The 27352-nt window shown below is 44.1% G+C and overlaps 1 protein-coding gene across 2 annotated transcripts in view; it reads left to right on the top strand.

Annotated features, from left to right (window-relative positions):
- Nucleotides 1–26970, top strand: part of LOC115332769 (cell division control protein 1) — a 53360-nt gene extending 26390 nt beyond the window's left edge. Inside the window, exons 4-9 of one of the 2 annotated variants that reach the window (XM_029995220.3) lie at nucleotides 4116–4278; nucleotides 6171–6302; nucleotides 12404–12523; nucleotides 13314–13364; nucleotides 16331–16511; nucleotides 20959–26970. In XM_029995220.3, coding sequence (XP_029851080.2) covers nucleotides 4116–4278; nucleotides 6171–6302; nucleotides 12404–12523; nucleotides 13314–13364; nucleotides 16331–16511; nucleotides 20959–21131 — 820 coding nt within the window. In that variant the 3' untranslated portion in view covers nucleotides 21132–26970. Of the gene's footprint in view, nucleotides 1–4115; nucleotides 4279–6170; nucleotides 6303–12403; nucleotides 12524–13283; nucleotides 13365–16330; nucleotides 16512–20958 lie in introns of both variants that reach the window. The other variant, XM_029995219.3, reaches the window with a different exon arrangement.
- Nucleotides 26971–27352: the final 382 nt, after the last annotated feature.

Genomic DNA, 27352 nt, shown 5'->3' with positions numbered 1-27352 from the left:
GCGGGCAGAGCCAGGGCATGCACCAGATGCAAAAAGTGGGTTTGACGTGCTCTCTTAACCAACCAGAAGTCGAAAATAACCCCTAGCGGTGGTAGTGAGATACTGTTTTAATGAGCGTGTAAGAGTTAAATGTAGTAACTCTTTATGGTTTAAATAGTGGTGCATCTGATGTTTCAATTATGATCGTACAAAAAGATCTAAGAATCGAATGTGTTGCTCGAACTCTGTTTTGCTCAGACGAAGTCTGATTGCTCGGACGGCAGATTCCCGGCCCTCGGTGCCTGGCATGTGGATTACATTGATCGTTCTGCTATATTTTTATTTTTCATGATCGTTATCAAAAAGATCACATGTACTATATTTTCAGTCACGCAGAGTTATTCCGACACACTTAAGTTTGTTTCTCATGACCACCTCCAGGGTATTATTTCCGGCTTCTGGTTGGCCACATCTGAGGCCCCATTTTTGTGGCACGGGGGAGGTTGGCAGATGGCAGGCATTCCCAAAGCGCACTTTCAAAATGCTGCTGCTCTCCTTCGGCCATTTCTCAACCATGCGTGCCTGATGTATTCGCAGCACTACAGCACCGCATGTGGTGATTTCACTACTCCAGCCGTCAATCACTTGTGCTAGTCTCTTTTAGCGCAGACTGTACGCCAGAAATATTTGTTCAGGATGACTTTGCCTCCGACACCAAAGTTACTGGTTAACAAAGTTACTGGAAAGTTTTATCAGGTACAGATGATAAATGGAAAGCATCAAGATTGTTGCTTTCCTTTATTCTTGTAACATTACTAGCACTCTTTAATTTGCTGAGGATACAAATGAACATACATACTAGTAATCTCTTTTCCATATCCTGGCCCTTTTCTGTATATTTTGCAAAGCATATTTTAAATATACAATTAAATTTTCTTGCACAAGCCAGTCTCTTTTGGCAACTTGCTCTATATTAATGAATGTTACTGATCAAGGAATACTGATGTTGTTAGTAATTTTAATAAATGTCAGTGACATTTGCTCTCCTCCTTCAACTTCTCTAGGAGGTACTTTGTTCTGCTCTTTCACACAGTTAATGTCTTAACGTGCCCGTGATAAAATGAACTAGCATGCTACTTCCTGTACTTTTTTTCTGCAATTGATTTTTGGGTGCCACAGTTTTATTTGTAATCCTATCTAATTAGATTTATAGCAAAAGCCTAGACATGACCTGCAATGGAGCTCAATATAGCCAGTGGCCCTTGTCAAGTGCAAGAGATTTGAGGGTGTCTAAGGACAGCAAGATGTGTGTGTGTGTACCGCTTGAAAGAGGTCTGGGCGGATCGGTGACCGAACGGGCTAACGCACACCAGTTCGGAGCTTGTGGAGCAAAAGATTGTGCTGCAGAACCCAGGGATCTTGGGTTCAATCTCCACCCCTGCCCATTTCGATCTGGATGAGCACCGTACCAGTGTGTGGTTGTGTATCAGTACTGCGTGATGCAAAGGCTAGTAGTCTTACTGCACTGGCTAAATTTCTCATCTCCTACGAAACCAGTGTTGTCGCATTTGAAAAGCAGACTGACCTTATGCTGTATAAACATAAATAAAAAACATGAGACAACCGAAAAAAAAAAAAAGTGGATTTAGACGCAGTGGCATCACTAGGGTCAGCGGCATACGGGGCGGTGGCCCGCAGCGACACCCCCCCCCCCCCCCGGTTCGTTGCCCGCCTCAACCCCCCCCCCTCCACCGCTCGTCGCACTCCGCAATACCCCCCTCCGCTCGCCACCCGCCACGACTTCCCCCCTCCCTCCCCTTCTTGTGGCCCGTTGCAACAATCCCCGAAGCGCTGCACCCGAGGCGGTCCGTCCCCCCTGCACCCCCCTTGTGACGCCACTGTTTGGACATTTGCTTGAGGTAAATTCACATATACTTTGTATCTTCTAGCCAATTACGAAGAGTAAGGTGAACAAATAGTAAGTACTTTCACTGGTGTGGGCACCAGTTTGTCGTTTTACGATAGCCTTTAATTAAGAGTTGTCTCGACACACGCATACTGATGGCTTGTGAATGCACCTAAAGGCAGGCTTGAAATTTTACTGCCTTAGGCGGTCTTAAAAGAGCAGCCTCTTCCTCCCCCTCCTTTTTGTTGTGCAAAAAGATATGCTTTACGTAAAAATTATATTTAAAAGCATGCCACATTTCAACTAGATACTGCGAGAAATTTTGGCCTAGTGTTTGGTGGATTCTTTTTGGTGTAGGAATGATAGAGGAGACAAAAATTTATCTTTCTGGCAAATCTGAGAAATGGCATAAATAAACGACTTGAGAATTTATATTGTATATAACCCAAGACAATATTGTCACAAATGAGGGCGATGTGAGGATGAACAGTGAATTGAAAACAAAGTTTTAATCAGTGAAATTCTGCTGAACAAAATAAAAAATGAACGTCGAAAGAGCAGAAAAGCAAGCAGCGATTTGGTGGTGTAACTGCAAGCAAGAGCGAGGCTTACTTGATAAGGTCCAGCGCATCTCCTTATCTCCTCCCCCCCCAAAAAAAAATAAAAGTGTTACTGTTATATTATATGTTATGGTTCGTGTTTACCACGGTTAATACACAACGTCCCCCTCCTTATGCTATCGTAGGAACCAACTTTTTGGCAGAAGCCCTTCTGGCAGTGGGAATCTTTTGCGACGTGAACATGATGGTAGTAGTGGCTTCACAAATTAGGCTGGTTCACACGGCATTGTTTTCTTACATTACACGTAAGTCTCCGAAATATTTGTGTCGCAAATGTCGCGTGCCAAGCTATCTCTTTAAGCCGGTAGCCACGCCTAATATGAAGCACAAACCTCGCAGCGACTTTTACGTAAGCTTTTGTAACGTAACGTAACATCAGATTACAGGTCCGTGCGAACAAGGATTTAGTCAAGTTGCGAACTGAACCTTTCAAAGCCCCAGGTTTTGTGTTTCCCAGAACATTGTTGGATGAGAAAAGCTAACTTTAATTGGGGAGACATGTTCTAGTTATGTAATTCAGTTGTCTTCAAATGGGCTTTTGCAGATTCTTTGGTGTCTGCAAAGGCATTTTTAGGGCCTATGAAACCCTTCCCTGTCAGCAAGCTTAGCAATAAAGCTCTTATGTAAATAACAATAAAATGAGTCTTTTTTTTGCTTTAGCTATTACCATATTTGTTTGAATGTAGGTTGCCACTTTTTTCTGGCATCATTCTTTAAAATTGGGGGTCGTCCTATAGCTGACCAAGAAAGATGAACCTCTAGCGGTGGGCAAAACTTCAGACCCCCTGCTTCAATTACTTTTCCAAGGATGCCGGCGAGAAGCTCGGCGCGTATGAAGCTCGACGCAGCACGAGTGCCACGGCTCGGAAGCACGCAATTGATTGCTCTGGAAGTCAGAACGATGGCATGGCCAGCAAGCTAGGGCGACTAGGCTCGTTGCGGAACACATACTTTTTAATTCTTTAAAAATCGGAATCGACCTATATTTCAGTTTTTTTTTATCAGCAGATTTTTATGAGAAACGTTGTGAAGAACCGTCACAAGGAACTGCCACGAAAGACCGTCACGAAGAAAGTCACGTGACATCATGTCGTGCGACACCCTGTTGTCGCGTGACTGTGACGTTACATGATTGTGACGTCACAGCTACCCCATAGCATGTGCCCAGCTCATTCACACAGATTCTATGCTTCTTTTTCTTCGTCAGCATAATCAAACTGGCATAAATTTATATTTTCGTTATTCTCGGCAGGGTTTCCCGGGTTAGACGTCGACCTAGATTCATGCTCTACCTATATTTGGGTAAACACGATAGGTCCGTTATTTTATTCTGATGCTACGTCGTAATCACCCCGGAAACAGCAGTTGTCAAGAAGTTTGGATGTAATTGATTGGTAACATGCTTTCTTGGTTGCGGTGTATTTCTTGAAGTCTTGGCGCATGTTCTTTACCTCGGTCAAACCAAGGCTGCAGGGGTGTCGAAGGAGTTTGGGAGATGGGGAGGGGGGGTGGAAACAGAGGGGAGAGGGGAACTTGCCCCCTCCTGTTCCGATGCCACTTCGTGGCTACCGCACTCACTTTGCTGTGCGCTTTGTCTCGGTTCCCACCAGGTTCATCCGCAAGACGCACGAGCTGGCCCACTACTACTTCAAGCCAGACATCACCATCTTTCTGGGGGACATTTTTGACGAGGGCGAGATCGCCAACGACAGGGACTACTGGTCCTATGTGCAACGGTTCCTGAGCGTCTTTTCTTCCGTCAGGTTTCATCAGGTCAGGAGAGGCTACCCCAGCCCCTAGTATATGTTGGCAGCAAAGCACTTTAGAAAGACGCGACACACCCTGTTCGTACGGCTAATAACCGAAGGTATAGCCGGTGGCATATAGGTATATGCAACCGGTTTATTTCGATTTCGACGGGAAAAAAGGTTGCTCAATATTTACAACAATGTTACCGTGACTACTGGAAAAATGCCAAGCGTACGCCTGTTTCAGAATAAGCAGCCACTTGCTTCTTTTGAATAAGCAGCCACCTAGATAAGCGGGGCGCTTCCTTGCGTCAGCTGCTCCTCCGAGCACACTGGTGCGAAGAGAAGCTTATGCACAAGCACCGGTGCAAAGTGGCAAAGCTTGACGGTGCTAAGCAGGGAAACCCCCGCCATCATGTGCCCTTTCTGCATTCTTGCTCTTTTCTTTTTTCGAGACTATCTCCACATTTTGTTTGGATACATGCTCGGTATTTTACAGTAGATGCTTTCTCCACTACAGCAAGGTGGTATTCAATTAAAAATGGTTAAGCTTTAATTACTGGTTAGACACCTGACCAATGAACTGGAGATTCTTCAGCAGCAAGTCAGAATCAAGCCAGTTAGCGCTCTTCTTTCACTCAAACAAATTGTTCGTTGAAGGAACCTTCTCGTTCTTACCTTCTTGCCTCAACAACTTGCTCTCCATGGTCAAATAGGACACGAAAAGAAATTAGCCGTCTGGTAAACTATGCCTTCCCAGTAGACATTGTGCACGGCGACTATCACAACTCAACATGGCGAAACAGAAAGTAAAGCGTAAAACTTTTGAGAGAGCGGGCAGTAAGGTTGACTTTTGCTGAGGCTTCCGCAGTGTTCGAACACCAATTTCTTTTCATTTGATTGCATTTGTTGTGCCTAAAAGGCATCTAGCGATGCATTAGATGCATTACGATGAAAGTATTGAGAGGCCTGGTGTGTTAGGTAATCCCCAACTGCCAGATCACTCGCTCCTCATACGACCTGGCGTAGGGTGCATGCGGCTGGTACAGTCTGTTAGTTATGCTACTGATCACCTGACAAGGGAAGGCATTGCTGGTCAGGTGTTACACAAAGGAGGCGAGACCGCTTGTATCATGCGCGGTGGAGAATGACGGTTAAGTGCAGCATGCTTATTAATTTGCTATTGGTATTAGGTGTATGTTTACGTCCAGAACCAACTTGAAAAGGACAAAGCTTTAAGAAATGCTTTCTCCTCTTCTTGTTCTATCAAGAAAGTGTGGATCCATCAGCTGTGGCCGAGCAATATTCACACACACCGAGAACTTTAGTCTGCGTTCATGCGAGATATCAAGGAAGTCCCTGTTATAGTTTGATTCTAGCTAAAACACTTTTGAGAGAGAAGTGAAAGACTATCAAAGTGCTCTAGATGTGCAATGTATTTTCGAAAAAGAAATTGCTATAGCGTCTAGTTCTTTAAAATGGACTATGGCGAATGCTGCGAGTCACCTGAGCTGATCCAGTGTCATATGAGCATGCCACATGACTGTAGTGCCTGTATCGCATGCTCAACCGGTGTTCTTGCCACATATTTATTTTATCCGCTCAATTTCTGCATGTTGACTTCACAACGATGCATTATCAGGTACTGTCCAAAAAGCATATATGGGATCTGAAGCTCAAATTATTTTTTGTGTAGCACTTATACTAGCATTAATGTGTATGCTGTTGTGTTGCATGTTAAAAAAAGGGAAAAAATATTTTTTTAGCCAGCTCTTTTCCTGTGGGCACTTACTTGATACCATCCATTTCCGTCATTCCCTGATGAATTCCTTCTTTCACTCGTTCTTTTTCGTTCTTACTGTTACTAGAGTCGATGTCACAACAGTTGTCGGAGATAATAGGATTTTTTTTTGGCAGTCTGTGATTGTGCCAGGTGACAACGACATTGGCGGGGAGGTGACCGCACCCCTGGAGAAGCGAATTCGGAGGTTCAACTCCTACTTTCGCAACGATTCCATCACCACTTATGGTGGGGTTGATTTTATCAAGGTGAGTTGGTTTTTACCTTCAATATATATATAAATGTGAAGGCATCAGTAATGTCAGTCTATGTGTCGGAGGGCTTCATCTTGGTTTGCAATGGCTATTGGAGAAATAATTAAAACTGCTTATCATTGCATTGCATATAGGCAGTGTATTCCAGAGAGGTTTCTGAAAGGTGCAAATCAGACAACTGTTTTTTTGTTTTTTTTTGCTTTTTTGGGGGCTAGGGGGGGGGGGGAGTAAGATTTTAACAACAGTTTTAACAGCAAATTTTTAAAAACTGCTTTGAGGTGAGTACTCTATTTTTTTTCTCTTTAGTTTGTTTGTTGAGCTGAGAGCATGCAACCACTTGGACTATTTTTGTTTTGTTTGTTTGTTATCTCACATACCTGTCATAGTGATATACTTGGTTTTTGAGATTGTTCCTTCGTTAATTTAATGATCTGGTTCTTCCCATGCATGCAGTTTGTGTTCATCCAAACCAAGTGGCAAAAAAATGCAAAATAAATGTACTGTAAAATCCTGAGCAAGTGCCCACTCAAAATTTTGAGATAATCATCTAAAACTGGGGGGATGGGTGCTCTTTAGGTAACAATATGTGAAGATGTGTCCTTTTTGTATTTTCTGAATGTGATAAAATTGAGTGGTGGACATTTGTGGAATGTGCAAATGCTCGGTATTTTACGTTAATCAGGCTAAAAATGTAGAAATTCCTAGGAAACAGTATGCCATGTGCAAGCTCAGTTTAACTGAAGGCTCCCGGTTTTGCAGCTGTTTCAGGACATCCTGGTAGGTGGCTCAAGGAGCATTTCTGTGTATCTTTTTATTATTGTGCCAGAGGAATCCTTCCGTTATATTAATTCAGTGAACTCTGGGGAGCATTGCATCGTACATCAAGAAGAAGCAATGCATGACCATAGATAACGACACATTGCCTATGCTGCTTCAAACAGGAATGTGAATGGGACAGAGCTACACTATGCATGCCATAACAGTAAAGTTTATCAAGTAGTATTTTATGGTTGATGTAATCAAAAGCCTCGCTAAAGTCCATAAATGTTTCAAAAGTAAACAACCTATTTTTTTTATATATATATAATTTCTTTTTGTTGAAGCAACGCAGACTCTGTTGACCTTCCATTGCAGAAACCAAATTGAAAATTTTATATTAGCGTGCTTAGCAAAAAAAAAAAAGGAGTCTAGGCATTTCAAAATAATTGTTTCCAGCCCTTTAGAAAAAAGGAGTATAGGCCTATAGTTAGTTAGTGTATTTCTATCTTCTTCTTTAAAATCACTGAAACTTTAGCTAATTTCATTTTAGAGCGCAGCTCTTAGGCGCACATTTCTGGCTTGAGCGGCGTCGCCATCGCTGTCGGCGTAACCGTGAGATCGTGGCCCCCGCGAGGTCGCGTGACCCCCGCGAGTTCGCGTGACCCCCGCGAGGTCGCGTGACCCCCGCGAGGTCGCGTGACCCCCGCGAGGTCGCGTGACCCCCGCGAGGTCGCGTGACCCCCGTGAGGTCACGAGGGTCACGTGACCTCACAATTACGGCGACGCCGCTCGGAGGAAGGAGTAGCAGGCAGCATGAAAAGGTGAAGAGGAGGGGTATACCTTCCCCTCAGTACCCTTCCCTCCTCCTCCTCAAGAGCTGCGCTCTAATTCGGTGTTACAGAAAGTTGTAAACGTTTTTCTTTTTTTTTTTGTGGAAATGTCCTTTGTGACGAGGCAAGGTTAAAAATATAAACCAAGCAGGAGGCGATAATGGACCCATTGCTGTGGGGCAGGGGGCGCGAGTGCGTCCAGAAGACTTACGCAAGGCGTAACCATGTTACGTTGGCTGCACCATCTGTATGGTGCTGCAGAGTTCGATTTTGCACGTGCCACGGTCGAATACAAGCAACTGTCAGCATCTGTAAATGTGCGGTAACAAAATGTCTCAACAAAACACAGTCGTGGTACAACATTACCATGTAAAGTGATTACTTCTTCATATCAGTACCTAACAAGTTTTGGCAAGGTCATCTTCATTCACAAGTTGAATAACAGGACACTGTCACCCTTCTTTCGGAAGATCTTTCCATTTTTAACCCAGACTAATTTCTAGTGAAATTCATGCTTCCTTCCGATTACTTTGCCAAGCAAACTCTTGAGTGCTGGGCATAAATGCTCCTTTACAAAAACTGGCACAGCCAGCAAGAGGCCTAGATCAACAGAAGTGATAGACTTTTTTTTGCTTTGTCAAGTACAGCATCACGTTTACGGTGGCTCAGAAACGTTTACGGTGGCTCAGAAACCGAACGATGATGTTGCTTTCTCCAGGATGTGTTGATTCATGATGATCTACTTTGATGACTGCTTGTGTTATCGGTTCACTGATTAGGTCTCCAGACTGAGTCAGAAAGGTTCCTAGATCCTCATTGTCACCCTTTGTAATGCTTTTAATCTCTAGGTTTGCATTTCGGATGCCTAGTCTGGCACTCTGTCATCTCTTTTTGCAGAGCTTCGTTTGTTTGATGAAGGATTCCTATTCTTTTTTTATTTCCTTGTTTTCCTTTAAAATCACATCCAGTTCCTTTTTAGTCTGTTTGAGTTGGCTGTTGATGAAGTCCATATTAGTCCATACTACTACATTACACAGGTCAGCTGTGATGTCCCCACCAAGCGAGTCTTTCAGCGTCCTAACTTCTTTCATTAAGGCCTCTTTTAACTCGATGAACATTTTGGTAGGATTCTTTGACATATTGTAAACACGCAACGAATTTGCGACAAAACGACACTAACAACAACAGAAATAAAAAAAAAAAAAAAAAAAAAACTGAGACAGACAACAGAATAATGGACTAACCTGCAAATACACAGTTCAGCATTTAGTGAACTGTTGACTGTCGCTACTGCCAAATGATGATCATCTAAATCATCTAGGTTAATCATTCTAGAGCATTGCAATCATATCTGACCAAAATTGATGCATTTAAATATATTGTTACAAGCGTTCCAGCCGTTGTCCTTTTTCTACTGTCCGTACTTCGCCCTTCTTCTCCTCGTGTCCCCATGTGTCCTCTTTGCTTTTGCCCGTTACAATCGCCCTCCTCCAAGGGACTGTCCGTCCCGGACAGAACAGACGTAGTCATCGCGTGCCACATACAGTTTGAGTTGACTGACATGAGCTGTGAGGTGTCTTCCTCGTTGAGGCAGCGTTCTCAGTTCCTCGAGGCGATATGTTACAGGACCGAGTTGCCTGCTTATTTTGAAGAGTCCGCAGTACCTTGGGAGCAATTTCTCAGATCGCTGCGGCCGTCTGAGGTGACTTCGAAGAAGCACTAAATCTCCTGAATTGAAAGATGGTCCTGAACTTCCAGCGCGCAGGCGCTGGGTGAGATGTGACTGTTTGTGAAGAATGGCGAGTCCAGCTCTTTCTGTTGCTTCGTGTAATTGCCCAAAGAAGTCGCATCCGTAGTACCGTGCACGACGGGTCCCCGTCGTGTTCACTGCTGTCTCCTCTGGAAGCGTGGGAAGCCTTCCATACACCAGTTTGAATGGCGATTGGCTCATTTTTTCTTGTTGGAATGTATTTGGTGCAAACTCAGCAGTGTCAATATATTGGTCCCAGTTCTTATGAGATGAATTAACGAATGCAGCTAATATATCGCTCAAAGTGCGGTTAGCGCGCTCTACCAATCCGTTTGTTTGGGGTTGGTAGGGTGAAGCTGCTGCGTGTTCAATTCCGTAGTTTCCTAAGGACATCCTTGATATCACGAGACATGAGCGATGCTCCTCGGTCAGAAATGATCATCTGTGGAGTCCCATGCCGCAACACCAGACGGTTGTTCACAAAACTGACGAGGTGTGTCGCTGACGTGTCATAAACTGCTTGTACCTCAACCCACTTCGTTAAATAGTCTATGGCCACAATTATGTGCCTGTTGCCATCTTCTGATTTCAGGAATGGTCCCAGGTGGTATATGCCGATTATTTCAAACGGACTTGTTGGGGGAGGTATCTGGTGAACTTCTGCCTTTTTTTGATTTGGCGGTGTTTTGCGCATTTGGCAAGTGGTACATAAAGCAACATACTTTTGAACGTCACCTCTCAAATCTGTGCACCAGAACCTCTGAGCGATTTTTTCTAATGTCCGGTGTTGTCCAAGGTGACCAGCAGTTGTAGCGTTCTGACACATGACCATAACGTTGCGGCGCAGACTCGTGGGAACAAAGGCAGCCACGAATCTGACTGCCGTGATCGATGGCAAAGAAGCTTGTCACGTAGCTGGTAATGTGTTCGCAAATGTTGCAGGCGTTTTCCGTATAAACGAGAAGAGTAACTGCCTGTTTTTGCGAGATTACTGATGATAGTCGACGACTCTGTGTCGTTTGACTGCGCTGCCTGCAAATCGAGCAGAGCTACAACAGAAACTGCCGAACCATCCTCCACGGGATTGCGGGAGAGGAAGTCGGCATCTTGATGGTGTCTTCCGCTTTGATGAACAATTGCAAAATTGTACTCTTGAAGTTTCATTGCCCATCGAGCAAGCTTTGGCGTAAGATCGCTCTTCGATGGGAGCCACTGCAATGCAGAGCTGTCGGTGACCACTGTAAATGTCTTGCCGTAGAGGTAAGGGCGAAGCTTTTCCACAGCCAACACTACTGCGAGACACTCCAGTTCGGAAGTGTGGCATCTGCTTTCTGGTTCACTAAGCCTCCTGCTTGCGTAGGCAACGGGGCGTTCTCGACCATCTTTGTCCTGTTGAAGAAGGACAGCACCCAAGCCTTCTCCACTGGCGTCAGTGTGGATGACGGTGCGTGCGTCGTCTGCAAAATGGGCCAGCGTAGGCGGTTTTAGAAAAGCTCCCTTGAGGTCCGCAAAGGCTGCCGCTTCTTCCGCTTCCTATACAAATTTGGCGTCTTTTCTTAGGAGCCGTGTTAGGGAAAAAGCCCTCATTGAAAAGTTCTCCACAAAGCGGCGAAAGTAGGATGCGAAACCTAGAAAGCTCTTTAGTTGCCTTATCACTGTGGAAACGGGTATATTAGCAAAAGCTGACAGCTTTGCAGGGTCTGGACAAATACCATATTTGTTGATGACATGGCCGAGGTATTTGAATTCTGGGCCTCCCAATTTGGTTCTGGATTTGCAGGCTGGGAGTGGGCGTTCATGCTGAATATCCCACCGCTACCACCAAAATATTACGAGCGTTCCAGCCGTTGTCCTTTTCCTAGTGTCCATACTTTTTCCTTCTTCTCCTCATATCGCCGTTTGTCCTCTGCTTTCGCCTGTTACAATATATATATATATTTTTTTATAACTATGATAAATGATTGGAGCAAGCTTCCAGAACATATCGTCTGCAGAAGTGATGTTTAAAAATTTGAATGCCCGTAAGGCTTTTTTCTCTTCTTCTTGTGAATAAAACCTCAAGATATTTCTGTTTTCCAATGCCCACATTTTTTGTTTTTTTGTGTGTGCTTACAAGGTGCATTTTAAATTTGTTTTTGTTTCTTTGCCATTTCAAATCATTGAAACATTGCACATCAAGACATGTCTTCATTACTTTTTTAGAGCGGAGCTCTTAGGTACCTGTTTCCGACTTGAGCAGCGTCGCCGTCGGCGTAACCATGAGGTCACGTGACCCCCCCCCCCCCCCCCCCCCCGAGGCCACGTGATCGCCTGAGGTCACGTGACCCCCCTGAAGTCACGTGACCCCCCCAAAGTCACGTGACCCCCCCGAGGCCACATGCCCCCCGAGGTCACGTGACCCCCCCCCCTCCCCCCCCCCGAGGTTATGTGACCTCAAGGAGTCACCTATCCCTCAATACGCTTCCATCCTCCTCCTCAAGAGCTGCACTCTGACCGGCGTTACAGGGAATTGTAAACGGCTTTTTTTTTCTATGGTTACTGTTCATGATTTTACATGTGCTTTTTGCATGCCTTTTTGCACGTGCACTTTGGGCATGTTTTGTATAATATGTGTAAAACTAATTTGTTTACTGCAAATGCATCTTTGGAAATAGAAAATGTATATTGATTTTTAAAGTTTCTCTGGAATGGCCTTCAGCGGCCGACAGTATCCAAAGTAAAGAAATAACCCTTTGCAAATTGTCGATCCGCAACAGGTGAACTACCTGACCAAGTCCTATGCTTACCGCTCCCACCTAAGGCAGCTGGGCAGGAACCTGCGAGTGGTTCTGTCGCACATGGCTCTGTCTTCCACTTACGGACTGTATGGCAAGGAAGTGAGTCTGGAACATTCTTTTGCGTGCATATAGTCTTCAGCGCTCTTCATATAGATGTGTGCCGATAATTTGAGTTCTGAAATCGTATTGAGTATGGTTGGGTCTTTGATTGGAATTGCAACACATTTTCAATTTCAAATGTTAAATTTTTTAATACTGCTCTCTGATAAAACTTTTAAGAGGCCCTCTAATTGTCATAGCTGCTTGCAGTTTGGCTCAAAACCTTGTTGGATGCTTTTCTCATATGTTCATTATGAGCAAGTTGGCAAGGCAAAGCCATAAAATGTTATTGTGAACGACACCCCAATATGTGCAAGCGAAGGCGATATCGCAGGGTGTGCTGTCAAAATGGGAGAGAAGATACCCATCTGTGGCACCCTTTTTCAAACGACTTATTGAGTGGATCAAGTGTTGCAGCACATTTCATTCCCTTTCTAAAGGTGTGTATCAGTATTTCAAGGTCACACTCATCTCGGGTCCTGCGTAGGCAGCACGCCATGCACTAGAAACGAAACGTCGGTCCGCATAAGCTGCCACAAGCGAGTTCCGCTTTGTAGTTGCTTCAAAATCGAATTTGTGCAAGTTCCGGATTTGTCTGTTAAAACTCGCTGAGAAACGGGTAAAGGTTGGGAAAATAAGAAATAGTCGTTATGAAAATGCGTCCTTTGAAAAGATTCTTATTTGTGAAGTACCTAGCACAATGTTTTTGGATCGCCAATAATATTGGTGATCTCACTTGCTCGTTTGCTCTTTCATTAAGGCCACGTCCCTGTGGCGTGTTCCTTGGCAGGTGATGACTGACCTGGACCCCGATTTGATTTTTGCGGGACACCGGCACGTGGTGAGGACACTCGACTGGCTGTGCCGCTTCCACATTTCCCACCATTCTTGAGCCAAGGTTGCCGATTGAGCCTTTGGATTGCTCTTGGAAACCCCTGGCGACAAAAGTGAAGCTGACCCAGGCTGAATTGCAGGATGGATGTGCTCTACCGAGTGAATTTAATACTTGAACACAATCGAAGGAATTGAATTGCACGGTGCAGGATAGGATGGAAAAGGAAAGACATTGAAGGAAAGTAGAGAAGCGAAAGCAGACCAGTAGGGGTTGCCTCTACAGCTGTCAACGGTCATTGTGGAGCTGTCTGGCGGAGGACCTTAGTCCACCCTTGGCACAGCTCATCTTGAAGTATGACCGAGCTCAACTATCTAAGAGGTTCTTTTCAGATTCCTTACAAACGCTTGTTGCCCTTTCTCTTAGCCATTCTTTCAATGACCTTTTTTTTAGTAATTAGTGTCGCGCTGTACATTTAGACGAGTCAGTTTGGCTGTAGACAAGGTGCTCATGGACTGGTAGTTGGTTGCAGCTGGCTTAAAACTGTCCACTTCGTTTCGCCTTGCGACGAACTGCAACAGATGCTACCAGCTATCCCTACGAATCCAGTGCCGTGGGCGTATCGCGTGACTAGGTTCCCCTCCCCGTGCATCCCCGCTTCCCTCCGAAAGTTATATGACGCACGCAAGGCGTGGGATTGGTTCATTGCAAAGTGAACCATTCATGCTGAGGATGAGGGAACACAAGTTGATGCAAAATGAGGTTTAATCCTTTGTACCTTAACTTGGAGCACAGTCTTTTTCTGTTCGCCCGTAAGCAGTCTGCTTTCTGTTCTCGGGCGCTACTCAGGCATACAAATATTTTTATAAATAAACCATTTGCCGGAGGGCATCGAAACTTTTCACAAAGGTGGAGTACATAGATGGTGCATTTATCATGCTCAAGTTTTACAAGTGTGTTTTAGGAAAAAAGATTGAGCCTAAGAAAACAGTTTTTTTATGCACAGAGAGGAAAACGGCAAAAACCTGGTTGATGCTCGCAGATGGCACGGCATAAAGCGAACACGTGAAAGACACCCAAAAGCAGATCCAGCAGATCCCAGCATGTGTGGTACCATCTCTGAGTTGCAGTATCAACCAGAAGGTTTTTGCCATTTTCCTCCCTGTGCATAGAAGTAAACAGGTTTTTCTAGGCTTATTATAATCTTTCTTTTCTGAAACCTACACTCATCGAGTTTGAGCATGATAAATGCATCACCTAAACACACCTTTGTGAAAAGTTGAAATGCCCTCTCTTCGTCGGTTTATTTATGCAAATTTATTTTTTTTGCCCAACTTGGAATGATTTGTATGTTTTAGAATGTGACCAACGAACTGCCCTCGAAAGGCTCGGGATGTTGAAAACCAGCAGAAGAAGGAAGAAGTGTTTTGTATGCGCAACGATAATGTTTTGCTCACAAGGTTTGGCCGCACTTCTGGGCGCCACGTGCGCAGGCCGCAGTGGTGTGTAGATGTCGATGAGTATGGGCTTGCTGCAGTGCAGACGGGATCAAGTTGCGCTTGTCCATGTGGTGGGTCACGCGATAGTTTGCCACAGCCGAAGTTTCGACTACAGTTTGGGATTGTGTTTAAAGGGTACTTACGGTACATTTTCTCAATTTTAAGTTTACTACTGTTTTTATGAAGAAAATGTTCCTAAATTACAAGGTGTATTTTTTTATGCCTTGAGTGGTTTTGTAGATATTTTACCTTAAAGTTTTGTCGCGGGGGTCTATGGCAAAACCGAAACTACTGGCTCGAGCATGATGGCAACCCTTCTGATCAGCTGCATGGCCATAGTAACGCAAATTTCGTACCGTGGTACCGCGAAACCGTGGTACCACACGACTGGTCTTGTGATCAGTCGGGTAAGGTGCTACGGCTGCTTCACTCCTTTGCTTTGTAGCAAATATTAATGCACATTCACAAAGTTACTGGCCAAAGGGTGAGTTGGCCACAATGAATGCAGGCTCAGCGCAGGCTCAGAATGGACCCCCTTCTAAGAGTTACAATCTTGGTGGTGTATAATGTGCATTGCAGAAGCAAGCTAATTGTAAGCTCGCACTGAGCGGGAACAGACTAAACTATCGCAGCCAGCGAATACCATCTTTGGCGCCTCGATGAGCCTGAGCGAGCAGGGAGTCAATAATCTGTTACCCTTGAAAGAAAGAGTGCACTTAAAATATTTAGCTTTTTGCAGACCCATATGCGTAGACATTTGTTAGTAAAGTTTTTAGAATCGACTGGAGGATTATAAAAATTGTAGCATATCTTTTTTATATATAATACTCTCTCCATAGTCGATTTTGTTGAAGTTACTAATCAATACTCAAAATCATTCCCACAACTGTTCCATTTGTATTAGATTACATTTGACATGACAGTGCAGGCAAATAGTATTGTTACTTATTAGTATTTTGTGTTTTCCTATCTATACCTATAAATCCTGAGAAGTAACTCCCAGTCCGTTTCACCAAGATCGGAGAAAACGGAAACACCTTGAATTAAAAAACCACGAATGAGGGAAAAAGTCTAGCTTCATTGGAAGGAAACTTTTATTCACAGATTCATCTTAGGTTGGCCCAGAACACGGCTCCGCCCTACTGTCCTCGAGGCCTCTGCTTTCTTTGGGAACCACACTCGTTGTCCCGTTCCTTTTCTTTTCGATACTGGGGCATTTTCCAAGTATATTCTGGTCGTGCATACTTTCCCCAAGGGTTAGGGAGTCCCATTCCTATGTCCCATTCTTGTCAACACGAGCCCCACTAAACGCGATGCTTCTGTTTGACCCGAAAAATAGACACCAAATCTGTGGGAGAGAGTAAACATTGAAAAAGACCTCCCCCAAATCAAATGAAAAAGAAACCCGGAAAACATTACGTTTGCTTTTCAGTCGTGGGTCGTAAACCTCTGACCACGGCCGACTGTCCCTCCCAGTCGGAGCATGTGGCGGTCCGTCGGCGGGACGGCTCCGTGGAGTCGCTGCGGCTGAGCTTCACGGACGACCGGGTGGCGGTACGGCTGAACCTGTCGCGGCAGCTCGTGCACGAGATCGAGGTGCCCACCTGCTCGTACCGCATGGGCACTCGCAACGTCGGCTTCGGAGCGGCCATCATAGGTGGGCGGGTCGTGGAGTTCCCCAGAGTACCCTTGGGTGTTTCCCAAGCTCCCGTGTGGTTTGATCTAAAAACTATGAAGAGCTTATTTGTTAACTTTTTATTTTCTCAATGACTTTTGTGTTTTCAATAGCTCTGTTTGATTGACCTGTACCTCCTTATTAAAATATGACGACCAACCAATCCCTAAATCAGAGGCCCAACGTTTCGAAACCGGTTGGGCTTCTTCTTCAGGGGCGACTATGGAGGAAAGGAGCCGCAATCTTCTTTTACTTCTATGACGGAGGCGAATGTGCACGATCCCATCTTCTTCCTTTTTGATCGTTTTTTTTTTTCTCAACTGATTCTGACCGATGAAAAGGAGAAAAAACCAACATTTGCGACCTCAAGAAGAACGGATATACGGGCAGCTTCATACACCACATTGCCCGTCGTCGAAACCGAAGTCGACAACACCGCCAGTCGCAGGTTGATACGAAACGCCGGCCAACCACGCGCATCAGCGTCCCATGCATCAAGGGAACAAGTGAAGCACTGGCATGGGTGCTAGCAAAGGAGGGCATTCGGATGGCCCACAAGCCAATTTGAACCCTTGGACGCTTTATGCCACGACCAAAAGATCGGCCCCCTAAAGAGAAAGCGCAAGGTGTGGTGTACGAGATTCCCTGCGCAGAGTGGTCGTCCTCGTACATCGGGGAAACAAAGAACTATCATGAACGGTTTCATCAACACAAGGCTGATGTGCGCAACTTCGATCAAGAGCACAGTGCGGTTGCTGAACACGGTGAAAAAAATTACCACCGCATTGACTTTCTAAACAGAATAAAACAGTGCAAAGATACAAAGAGGAAGAAACAAACCAGACAGGACAGAGCGCCGTTTCCTGTCTGGTTTGTCTCTTCCTTTTTGTATCTTTGCGCTGTTTTATTCCATTATGTACAACGATTACCAACTAGCCCAGCTATCAACCTTATGACTTTCTAAACACGCGCATCCTGGACATCGAAACTAATCCTCGCCGGAGGCTCTTCCTTGAATCTTGGCACATTCAGACCACGCCAACAAACATTAATAGGTCTCTTGGCGCACTGCCATCTGTGTATGTGAACGGGCTCCACCATGTGTCTTCTAAAAACGATCAAAGAGGAAGAAGATGGGATTGTGCAGGTTCGCCTCCGTCGTAGAGGAAAAAGAAGATTGCGGCTCCTTTCCTCCATAGTCTCCCCTGAAGAAGAAGCCGAATCGGTTTCGAAACTTTTGGCCCCTGATTTAGGGATTGGTTGGTCGTCATATTTTAATAATCATTTCCTCAACCAGACAGACTTCTGTCTAATGTTTACTTTTAAACCTGTACCTCCTGCACTGGTGGAGAAAAGTGTAGGGCGGTGTGCTTCTGGTCGTATCTCAACACACGTACCAGAAGTACACAGCCCTACACTTTTCTGCTCTGGTGCAGAAGGTGCAGGTAACATTGAACGAAGCTACCAATTGCTTTTGTTGCTCTTGATGGTGCATCGAGTTGTGAAATGAATATCTATTTATCTTGAGTGTCTTCTCGCATTTCATATTTATTTAACATTGTTCTAGCGTTGACGGATTTCTCGTTACCATTATTGCCTATCTGTATGCGACATCTATTGCTAATTTTTTTAGATGCACGTGTATATATCGCGACTTCTCCGGCTTCCTTGCTTTCATCCTCGTGTACTGCGTCGTTAGACGCCTTCGAAATAAAATGAAGCCGTTCCGGCACTTATCGGCAGATAGTGCTGTAAATAACTAAAGGTTGTTTTATGCAAACATCTCGGTGCTAAGATAATGCAATGCTGGCACTAGTGCTGAACCGTGCATGTAAGTAAGAAAAGGTGGGGCTACATGAATTTGGAGCGCCGGTACAGTACAAAGTCGGTGCTTTTTTAAAAGCACTGGGTTACCACTAGTGTATCTGTAAACAGGCCTTTAATTTTTGTGTGGATCTAATCTTCACAAATTTTGTGACTTGAAAGGTATCATGAGAAATTGATTGCATGAGTGTGTTAACAGATGATAATGTGAACAAAATGCCACTCCCGCTTCTGAAATTGTGCCCATGAAATGTTTTCTAAACCCGCTCTTCGCTAAATTTGCGAAAAAGTAAGCAAGCTCACAAAATTAAAGTTATGTACGATATGCAGATTTGCAGCAAAGGAAATTTTGAGTAGTGAGTTGACATCATAACCTAGTGCTTTACAGGAAGCAATGAATATTTTTAAGTGTCAGTGACTTTTTAGAACGTTAGCCTGCTGGGTTTTATTTTTTTTTTTCATGGTCGGTGATTTAATTTAAAGTTGCCTCGACACACCAGTAGATATGGCTGAACTAGGGGCTCAAATTTTACATCAAAATAATGTTTATTCCACAAAGTTATTAAAGTTTGAATTTTGGTCCTCATTGTATTTTTTAAACAGTCTCTACTGGCAACACTGAGGAAGTGATACCAGCAGTGGGTGCAGGTTCAGTGTTCGGGCAATAGGGCAGTGGAACTTATGTCTTAGTGATTTATAAGAAGATAGATGATGTGAAATGAGTGCCTTGGAAGCTCAAGTTTCAGAAATTGTTGATGAGAAAATAGGGCATGCGCCCTCCTTGTAAATTTCCTCATAAAGGTATTTTTAAAAATTATGCGCAACTTTTAAATAAAATAAGGGGAAGTTCTGGAACCTTGGCATCTGGTCCCACCCACCAGCGCTACATTTGGACAGAGACCAAATGTATGGCAATGCATAGCATATCTTTGCAATGAGAAAAACCCAGTTCTCTTTTGTTCCAAACACTTGGTAATGATCACGGCCTTGGCCATAACCTGCTTACAAGCCAGGAAGCCCAAAGAGTGCACTGAAAGCAAGAATATATTTTTTAGCATTGACGAAAAGATAGTCAAGTTATATATTTTACGCATGTTGTGCAGCAAAATTGTATTTGTTAGCTAATATAGGGCCTGTAATTCTGCTTCTTCAAACTTTACATGTTGTGTTGCACAGCTTCACCTACTGCCACTGCATGTTCCTGTAGCACCATAATCCATAATATCTGCTGGAAACACTGGATGATTTTGTTCTGAGAAGAAACAAAACATTCATTTTATTGTAGTTCCAATTCGTCTTTGAAATGCTGCTACAAAAGTCCGTTGCATTAGTTGTCAACTGATCAAAGCTTTGATCAGTTGACAGCAGTCTTTGATCAAACATCAAAGATGTTTCTCTTGTGTCACAAATGCAGCAACTCGAAATAGTTCAGTAACATTTCAAACTTCTGTCGAGAAACTAAGCCGAGAGTTTTTTTCTTTTCTTTTTGTTATGGGCCATTTTTCTCCGGTTCGATAAGAAACAGTTTGGCACAGCATTTCCGTTTACAGTATAGGCAGACTATAAAAAAGTAAAACAGCTAAAATAGACGAAGGATGCAAGGAACAGCATGCACACACAAGGCGCTGGTGGTCATCCAGCCCCTATGCTAATTTTGCATTGTTCATTTGGGCAGTTGGTGAACTTTTTTTTCTTTTTTGCACAATTAGAGACAAAATTAGTAATGTTTGTGGCTTCTGGGTCATTTTTAATCTGGCCACCGTTGTCGTACAGTTCATGTGGGAATGAAAATGGGGCTGGCTTGGTTGCTTAGAGCCATTTTTAAGGTGATTGAAGCGGCCGAGGCGGAGGAGCCAAAGCTATACTTCGTTTCATCTAACAATGTACCTTGATGGACGTTACGATCTACACGAGGCAATCCATAGTTCTTAAGGTGTCTCGTGGCTTTGCACTCCCCATGCTTCTCCACCCAACTGGAAGGAGATGAGACACCCTCCGAGCTATGAATTGGCTCTGATGCCTCTTAGCATCCTTTGCGGTTCATCGAAAAGTGAAACAAAGTATAGATCGTGAGAGTACACAATTCTTTTTTAATTGAGAGGTTTTGCAGCTATTTTGCCAGGCTTTAAAGCATTCCCTCTTCCGAGCCAAGGGCGAGTTGCTTCGATTGCCAACTTGGCTCATGTTATGGACGTCCTTTGGAATGGATGCACATATACCGAGACGCCTTAGGCAGATGCCACACTCCGTTTCACCTTACGACGGACCACAAAGGATGCTACCAGCCATCTTAGCCAGTCCATCACCATGAACATGTTGCATGGCTACACATCCCGCGCATTGTTGTGCCCCTCTCGGAGGTCGTGTGATACTCGCGCGTTAACCGAGTTCCAAAGGCTACGCAAACTGGAACCGTCCCGACAGCGCCGCGGCGCTTGCGTTACCAAGCGACAACGAGCAGAAACTCGGGAGTTTCGGGACCCCACGACCTTGTAGCAAACACTACCGGATATGGGATGTGACGGCGATCGTGAAAATGTAACGCGTTGTCCCAACGGCTGTCGTTTCGGATCAACCGCGACATTCCTTGTCCCCGTCTCGGCAGATCCCGACCGGACGCTGACGTATGGAGTGCTCTGGTCTCCCGATCGGCTACTGCACCTGACGAGTCACGTTGTGGTGCTCATTGCCAGCGGCCTTGTGCTACTGCTTTGGGCGGGGATCCTGCACAAGTGCGCAGCCTGCATCGGCGTCAGGACCTGCAACGCGGGGGTGTGAAGGTGCGACCCGTGACCCGGGACGGAGCGGGTCGCTTCCATGAATCGTGCCTCGGTCTTTTGAGCCGCCTCCTCGCCACGAGTGGGCGGACTCCTGCGAGAGCAAGCTGCAATACCTCGCATGCAGAGATAAACTGGAGACGCACGGTCATTGGGTGTTGTCGACAGTAGCGAGAGACAAAAGGCCAAGTTCGACGGCTACGGTACTCTGGAAGGACTAGCGGCCACTGACGGGCAAAAATCCAATTTTTCTATCAAGTAATTTAGGTTTTCATAGAAAAAAAAAAAGACAGACGTTTACGATTCTCTGTAATGCCGAAATAGGGCGCAGCTCTTGAGGAGGAGGAGGAGGGTCACATGTGACATCAGACGTGACGTCACATGTGACGTCATGAGGGTAAAATTTTCCCGCTAAATGTAGCGGAAACATTTCCCCGCTAAGTTGAGTGTAAAAATTTACCTGCTAAATTTAGCGGAAAAATTTTCCCACCAAATTTAGCAGGAAAATTTTGCCTTTGTCACGTCACACGTGACGTCACGTCATTATGGGAAACGTTTCATGATGCAGTGCGTGGTTACGCTGACGGCGACGCCGCTCAAGCTGGAAACGGGTGCTTAAGAGCTGCGCTTTAAAACAAAGAAATTTCGGAAGCAACACAATATGTATGATGCTGAGGCCACTAAAAGTCTCATGCCCTGATTTCGCTGCTAAGAATGGCAATTTCTGAGAATAGTTATTTATTTAATGGTACAGTGGCTCTCCACTGAAAGCCACAGCAGGAATGGGATCACTGTTAAAAATACGGGAGAAAATAAACGTATGAACACCATTCATCATTCAGAAATGATTAAGTGAGACAGACATCGATCCACCACGGGTACTCACTGCAGTCACCAGCGACTCGTAAGAACCGTAGGGTGTGGCGGGTTATGAGAATCTCATTAATTCTCTGCAGCCAATGAGATTGCTGCATTGACCGACAAGAACACCGAAGAACCAATCACAAAGTGAGAGGCGTGATTGTAAAAAGCTATGCCCCCGCTCTTCTTCGGCTGTCTGTGGCTGTAGAGTGCCCCAACGCCTGTCCGTCTCATCATAATTGCGGTCAATTAAATAGACCTTCAAAAATTGTTATTTTCAGCATTGAAGAGGGACAGACTTTGATTGGACCCTATGTCATATATAAGGGCGTTATTTTCTAAAGATATGTGGTTTCATAATATTATTTTTATAGCGAGCTTACTTTAAGGGAAGCCGAAGCGGTTTTGTGTTTTGAGGAAACACACTTAAATTGCCTTCATTTTACCTCCAAAATCTTGAATGTCGAAATTGAATTTTTCACTCAGGTGCATGGAGGATGCAGAAAATTATTTTCAAAGTACCGCCGAAGCTCCTTCTTCCTGGAGTGTGACGTCGTAAAAGGAGTTTTTGGAATCTCCGCTCTCGCGCATCTTCAGCACCTATCAAAGCTATGCACGCGCACTCTTGCTATTTTAGAAAGGTAAAAAAAAGACGTCACGACTGGTGCCAGTGCGGGGGAATTTATCTGGCAAGCTTGCCATTGCAAGCTCTGCCCACACAAGCGACGCACGCTTTGCGGCCGAAAAGTCCTCTTTTGACGTAACAACTGGTCGGAGGTCTTTTCGCCTTTTCTCGCGTTTAGTTACAATCTTCGGGGAAAGCGAATGTAATATTGAGATTCGAGGGATAAAACTATGCTAGAGTCAACCTCTACCTGATTTTTTGAAAGAAGCGTTTCAGCTTCCCTTATACAATAAGAAAACATGATCGTTGCCTGTCAGTGACCCTTTAAGATTTAGTATTTGTTTTTGCCCGTGTCCTGGGGTATGTGCACTTGAGAGAACATCTGCATGGGCAATGTCCACATTAGTGAGTGACAGTTTAACATTTCAAGTTCGCCCAACGACACTTTGTTGACGACATTTGGTGGACGGTATAGTCTTTTTTAGAGAAAGATGTGTTTGGAATTGCAAATGCTTTTACTAGCCTGTTTTTTATGCAACGTGAGAGCTTCTCGAATGGCTTGTGCGGCGATGAGTGCAGTGGGAATGTATCTACTACATGAGGGAACTTCCCAATGGGCAGTGTCCAGATTATTGAGTGACATTTGAGCCATTCAAATTGTCCCAACAACCCTTTTTAAAAACATTCAGTGGATAGTAGCAGTCTTTTTAGTAAACTAAGCTTTTTAATTAACCCTTTTTTTTTCTTCAAGTTTTGGATTTAGTCAAAGCAGAAGCTCTAAAGGCATTGTGAATTATGCTTTTGTTTTTAAAATAGCTTTTTAGCATTTTTCGGTTTTATTTTCACGCTGTCACAGTTTTTGCAAAGACGTGGTTTCAACTCGCAGCAGCCGGATGTTGGGCCTATCCACTGCTCCTCGCTCTACCGGTTTTGCGCTGCGCAGAGAAAAGTGTGCCTCCAGGCACATTAATACATACAACATGCATACTTTTGTGTATTGTAAGACTTACAAATACAGCTTTATCACAGTGTGTTTGCACTTAAGACTCTAAAACAGGACATTTTTGATTCCTGTGACGAAGAGCAGAGCTAGATACTACACCAAAGGACACTAACAGTACGGAAGCACAGGGCGAGACTTGGTGCTGTAAGGTGGAATTGTAGCTGGACAAAACAAGGCGCCAAAGAATAATAATGTGCAGGTTTGGGCTCAAAACCTCTCGCAGTTTTCTGTCCCTCTGCACAGTTTCTCAGGAGTGGCTAGCGGTGACCATTGTTGACATGCAAGAGGCTCCAGAAACACGGCGTACTGAGATGTCCAATTGGAGAATGAGGCTAGAGCTCCTCAAAAAGGCATGAGCCATGCAGTATAACTAAAAGCCTAGCTGCTCAAGAGCGAAATTCGTGCCGAAACACTAAACCCCATGTTGAGTCCCCAGAGTAGCTGACTCTTTAGGTTCACACATTGAACATTATATCATTCCTCTTTTGCAAGTCGCTACAATTGGCTCTACTTATGCTTTTTTTCTTTGGAAGCTTAGTCTTGCTTTATAAAAAGACTGACATACATTGTGACAAATATAGTCCCGAGCCTAGTTTACAAAAGTGCAAAGAAGGGGTGCTCATGCAGAAGCAGTGTTTTACCATTGTGTTTGGCATTACTGTTTTTATAAAAATGATTACTAGATTAATATATTTCTGTTGCGACGTGGGGGTAGTGAACGTCTTTATCCGAGGCTACAGAAACGCCAAAACAGAGTAACGTACATTTGGCATGGCTGTTGGGAATCACTCTTCACTCGTACACCTGTTTCTCTATGTGTGGGTCAGGTGAGGCTATACTCCTTTTGTTTGGTGCCTTTCGTTTGGTTACCTCCTCCTCCCTCCCCGCTCCCCTTTTAGGCCTAAGAGACAGCCCTTTCTAAATAAAGTATTTTCATCATCACTCCTTTCGTTTACATCTGGCTGCAATATTCAGCTCCTAAAATACTCGTCTTCATAGCACGAGTTCTATGCAGCATAAAGCTCATTGTTGATAGTGATAAGTACTGCAGCATTAAGCACTCTCAGCTATATATTTACATTTGACTAAACATCTTTGGTATACTGCTGTTTTAGTTGTACTTTTAGCCAGTCTTCTTTACCATACTTCCTCAGTTACCCCCCTCCCCTGAGCAGACAGCGACTTGCCCCAATCAGGCCCACACTTCTCCCGGCTATCCCTTTTTTTCTCCGGACAAAGTGAGCAAACAATTAACCTGACATAAACTAAATCCTTTGTCGCAAGCCTGTACAAGTTCCATACAGTACCTAATTGTGTGTCAAAAGTGAAATTTCTATTTTTATCTATTGCCCGTTGTAGATGTCTGAAAGCATATCTTTGAAGCCTGAGAATTGGCGATCGAGATATTGCCCCCTTTTTTTTAGCAGTCTTCTGTGTTTGCTTCGAACCAGCATCACCAAAAACTAACCATTAGGCTGCTGAATGTGCCACAAAGAATGCGTTGACGTCACGCTTGTCGTGCTTTTCTAATACATTACATAATTCCAGTCAGAGTGGTGGAAAAAATCCGCAGAACGACGTCGCTCATCTGGGGAGTGATTCTCGGGAGCTATGCCAAACGTACCCTTCTGACGATAGGGGCTAGCAATGCTCAATTTGGCTCCACCTGCGGTCTCCACAAACTTTGCGATTTCCCAGCTTGGCGCAAAGTGCATAGACTGAGACCCAAGCCTAGCATTCCGGCCCCAGCCTGGGCCAGAACCTTTTTTATGAACTGTCGGGCATGCTGGTATAGGGCTGTTCTTGCTGATATTGTCCGAGAGAGTACATCTTTTTATGGTAATATGCTATGCTGCATATCTGGAGTGCTGGTGAAAGATGTCTTTTATGAACACTGTTTTCTTCTATATTTACTTTAAGGTGGTTTTACGGTTTTACACACTTTTACTAACTTTCTCGTACAAGATTGTCATCTTTATACTCTTTCATGTAGATGTTTTTCACATTGGCATCTTGAATCGCAGAATTTTCTGTAGGGGGAAAATGTGGTTTTGCATTGCTACTGTTACTTAGGTATATTCTTTTTTTTGCCTCTTCTTTATTGTTTTACTTATTCCAAGTTGTAATATCTTGCCTTCTTTTTTTGTTCTTTGTACCCGATATGGGAACTATGTGGCTGTAAGGTCAAGAGTAAACCAGAAAGATCTATACATTTAAACTTGAAGCCTTCACATGTTTTAGGAAGACGTATATATTTCTTGAGTGTAGCATGATCTGATGTAATGCTCTCATAGTTGGAAGAAATATGAATGGTGGAACACTATTTATCCCTTTCAACAGCACTTGACTGAAGAGGTATGCGTGCAAGTGCATGCAGAAGTTGAGACACATAAGCGAACCTTAAAGCTCTGATATATTGAACCTATCACCACAGTGTGCAAAAGAATGGCAGTCCCACATCCATGTTTCTTTTGACCATGAGAGCACCCCTAGAATGCCTGTGTTGCAGACATTTGTGCAAATTTGGCAGTTAGGTTTTCTCCGTGATTAGCTATTTCAGCCCTTCCCTGGTGTGAAACAATAAATGATTTGACCATTATGCATGATTTAGGAATAACCATTTTAGCACCACCCTGTAACATTTTTAATGTAAAAGCATATGTAAATGCCTGTGCTGTACCATTTTGTACCCTTTCTGGTTTGCAATATATTTGCAATTGAATACCAAGGCCCTCATATATGAGTACTTTGTCAACCCTTTTCAGTCATCAAGTGTCCCAGGTGCAAGGTTGACCCCGAGTGAAGCAAAAGATGCTGCGCGCATGAGCCTTGTATGGTTGTGATTTGCAAAATGTGTTTCTTATAAAAGTATAGATTGTTATAAATGGGGCTTCTCATGGCTGGTTTGTACTGTACTCGGGCACTTGAGTGGACCCATGATGGTCAAACATTATGCATTTACTTGTTCACGTTCACACAACCCGTGTCGACGATAGCAGTAATGTGGGAGAAAGGTTACCCGAAGAGGCTAATTCAGTGATAATTGTGTTGTGGGGGTGTTTACACTGACAGTGCATGATCTCAACTATATAGCAGGTTGCATTTGTGGCTTTATTTGCATGGCATGAAAGTGGTAACACCAGGCTTCTGGAGAGCTCCGAAACAATGTTGTATTCTTTCATTGTGGCAAATCTAAATGGAAGTGTTGTTGCGATGGCGCTGCTACCATTAAAAAAAACGAATTAATATTTTTTTTTTTTTTCACTTTTTCTCAATGGTGATGGATGTCCTGATGGTGGATTACCCATCTGCCTTACACATTTTAAGTAATAAACTGCTCATTTAATTTGGGATATGTTTTCTTCCACATACATCCACATTTAGAAACAAGAAAAAAGTTTCTGTATATGATGATGTGCATCTCTTTGGTGACAAGAGGATATAATAATGATGCTCATAGACTGAAAGTTTTACATTTTTGGTAGGGGCTGGGGCCCAACGGAGGCCCCTCCCCCTACCCACCCCGGAAAGACTCATTACCAAGTTACAAATGTGATTTGGTCTAGCGAATAATTATTTGAAATAAATCATTTTGGGCAGTGCAACATGGTGATGAGAATCAATTGCTCTAGATGCAGGAGCAGCCTAATAAATATGAGAGTATGCTTAATTTAGCTTTGTCATCTTGTTAGTTTTGATTGCAAACATTGCTCTATGTATTACCCCGTCCTAT

This window comes from Ixodes scapularis, unplaced genomic scaffold (genome assembly GCF_016920785.2).
Source record: "Ixodes scapularis isolate PalLabHiFi unplaced genomic scaffold, ASM1692078v2 PGA_scaffold3__209_contigs__length_174095766, whole genome shotgun sequence".
In the NCBI taxonomy this organism is placed as follows: Eukaryota; Metazoa; Arthropoda; class Arachnida; order Ixodida; family Ixodidae; genus Ixodes; species Ixodes scapularis.
The sequence above is the reverse complement of the archived record's forward strand: the minus strand, read 5'-3'. Positions and strand labels throughout refer to the sequence as shown.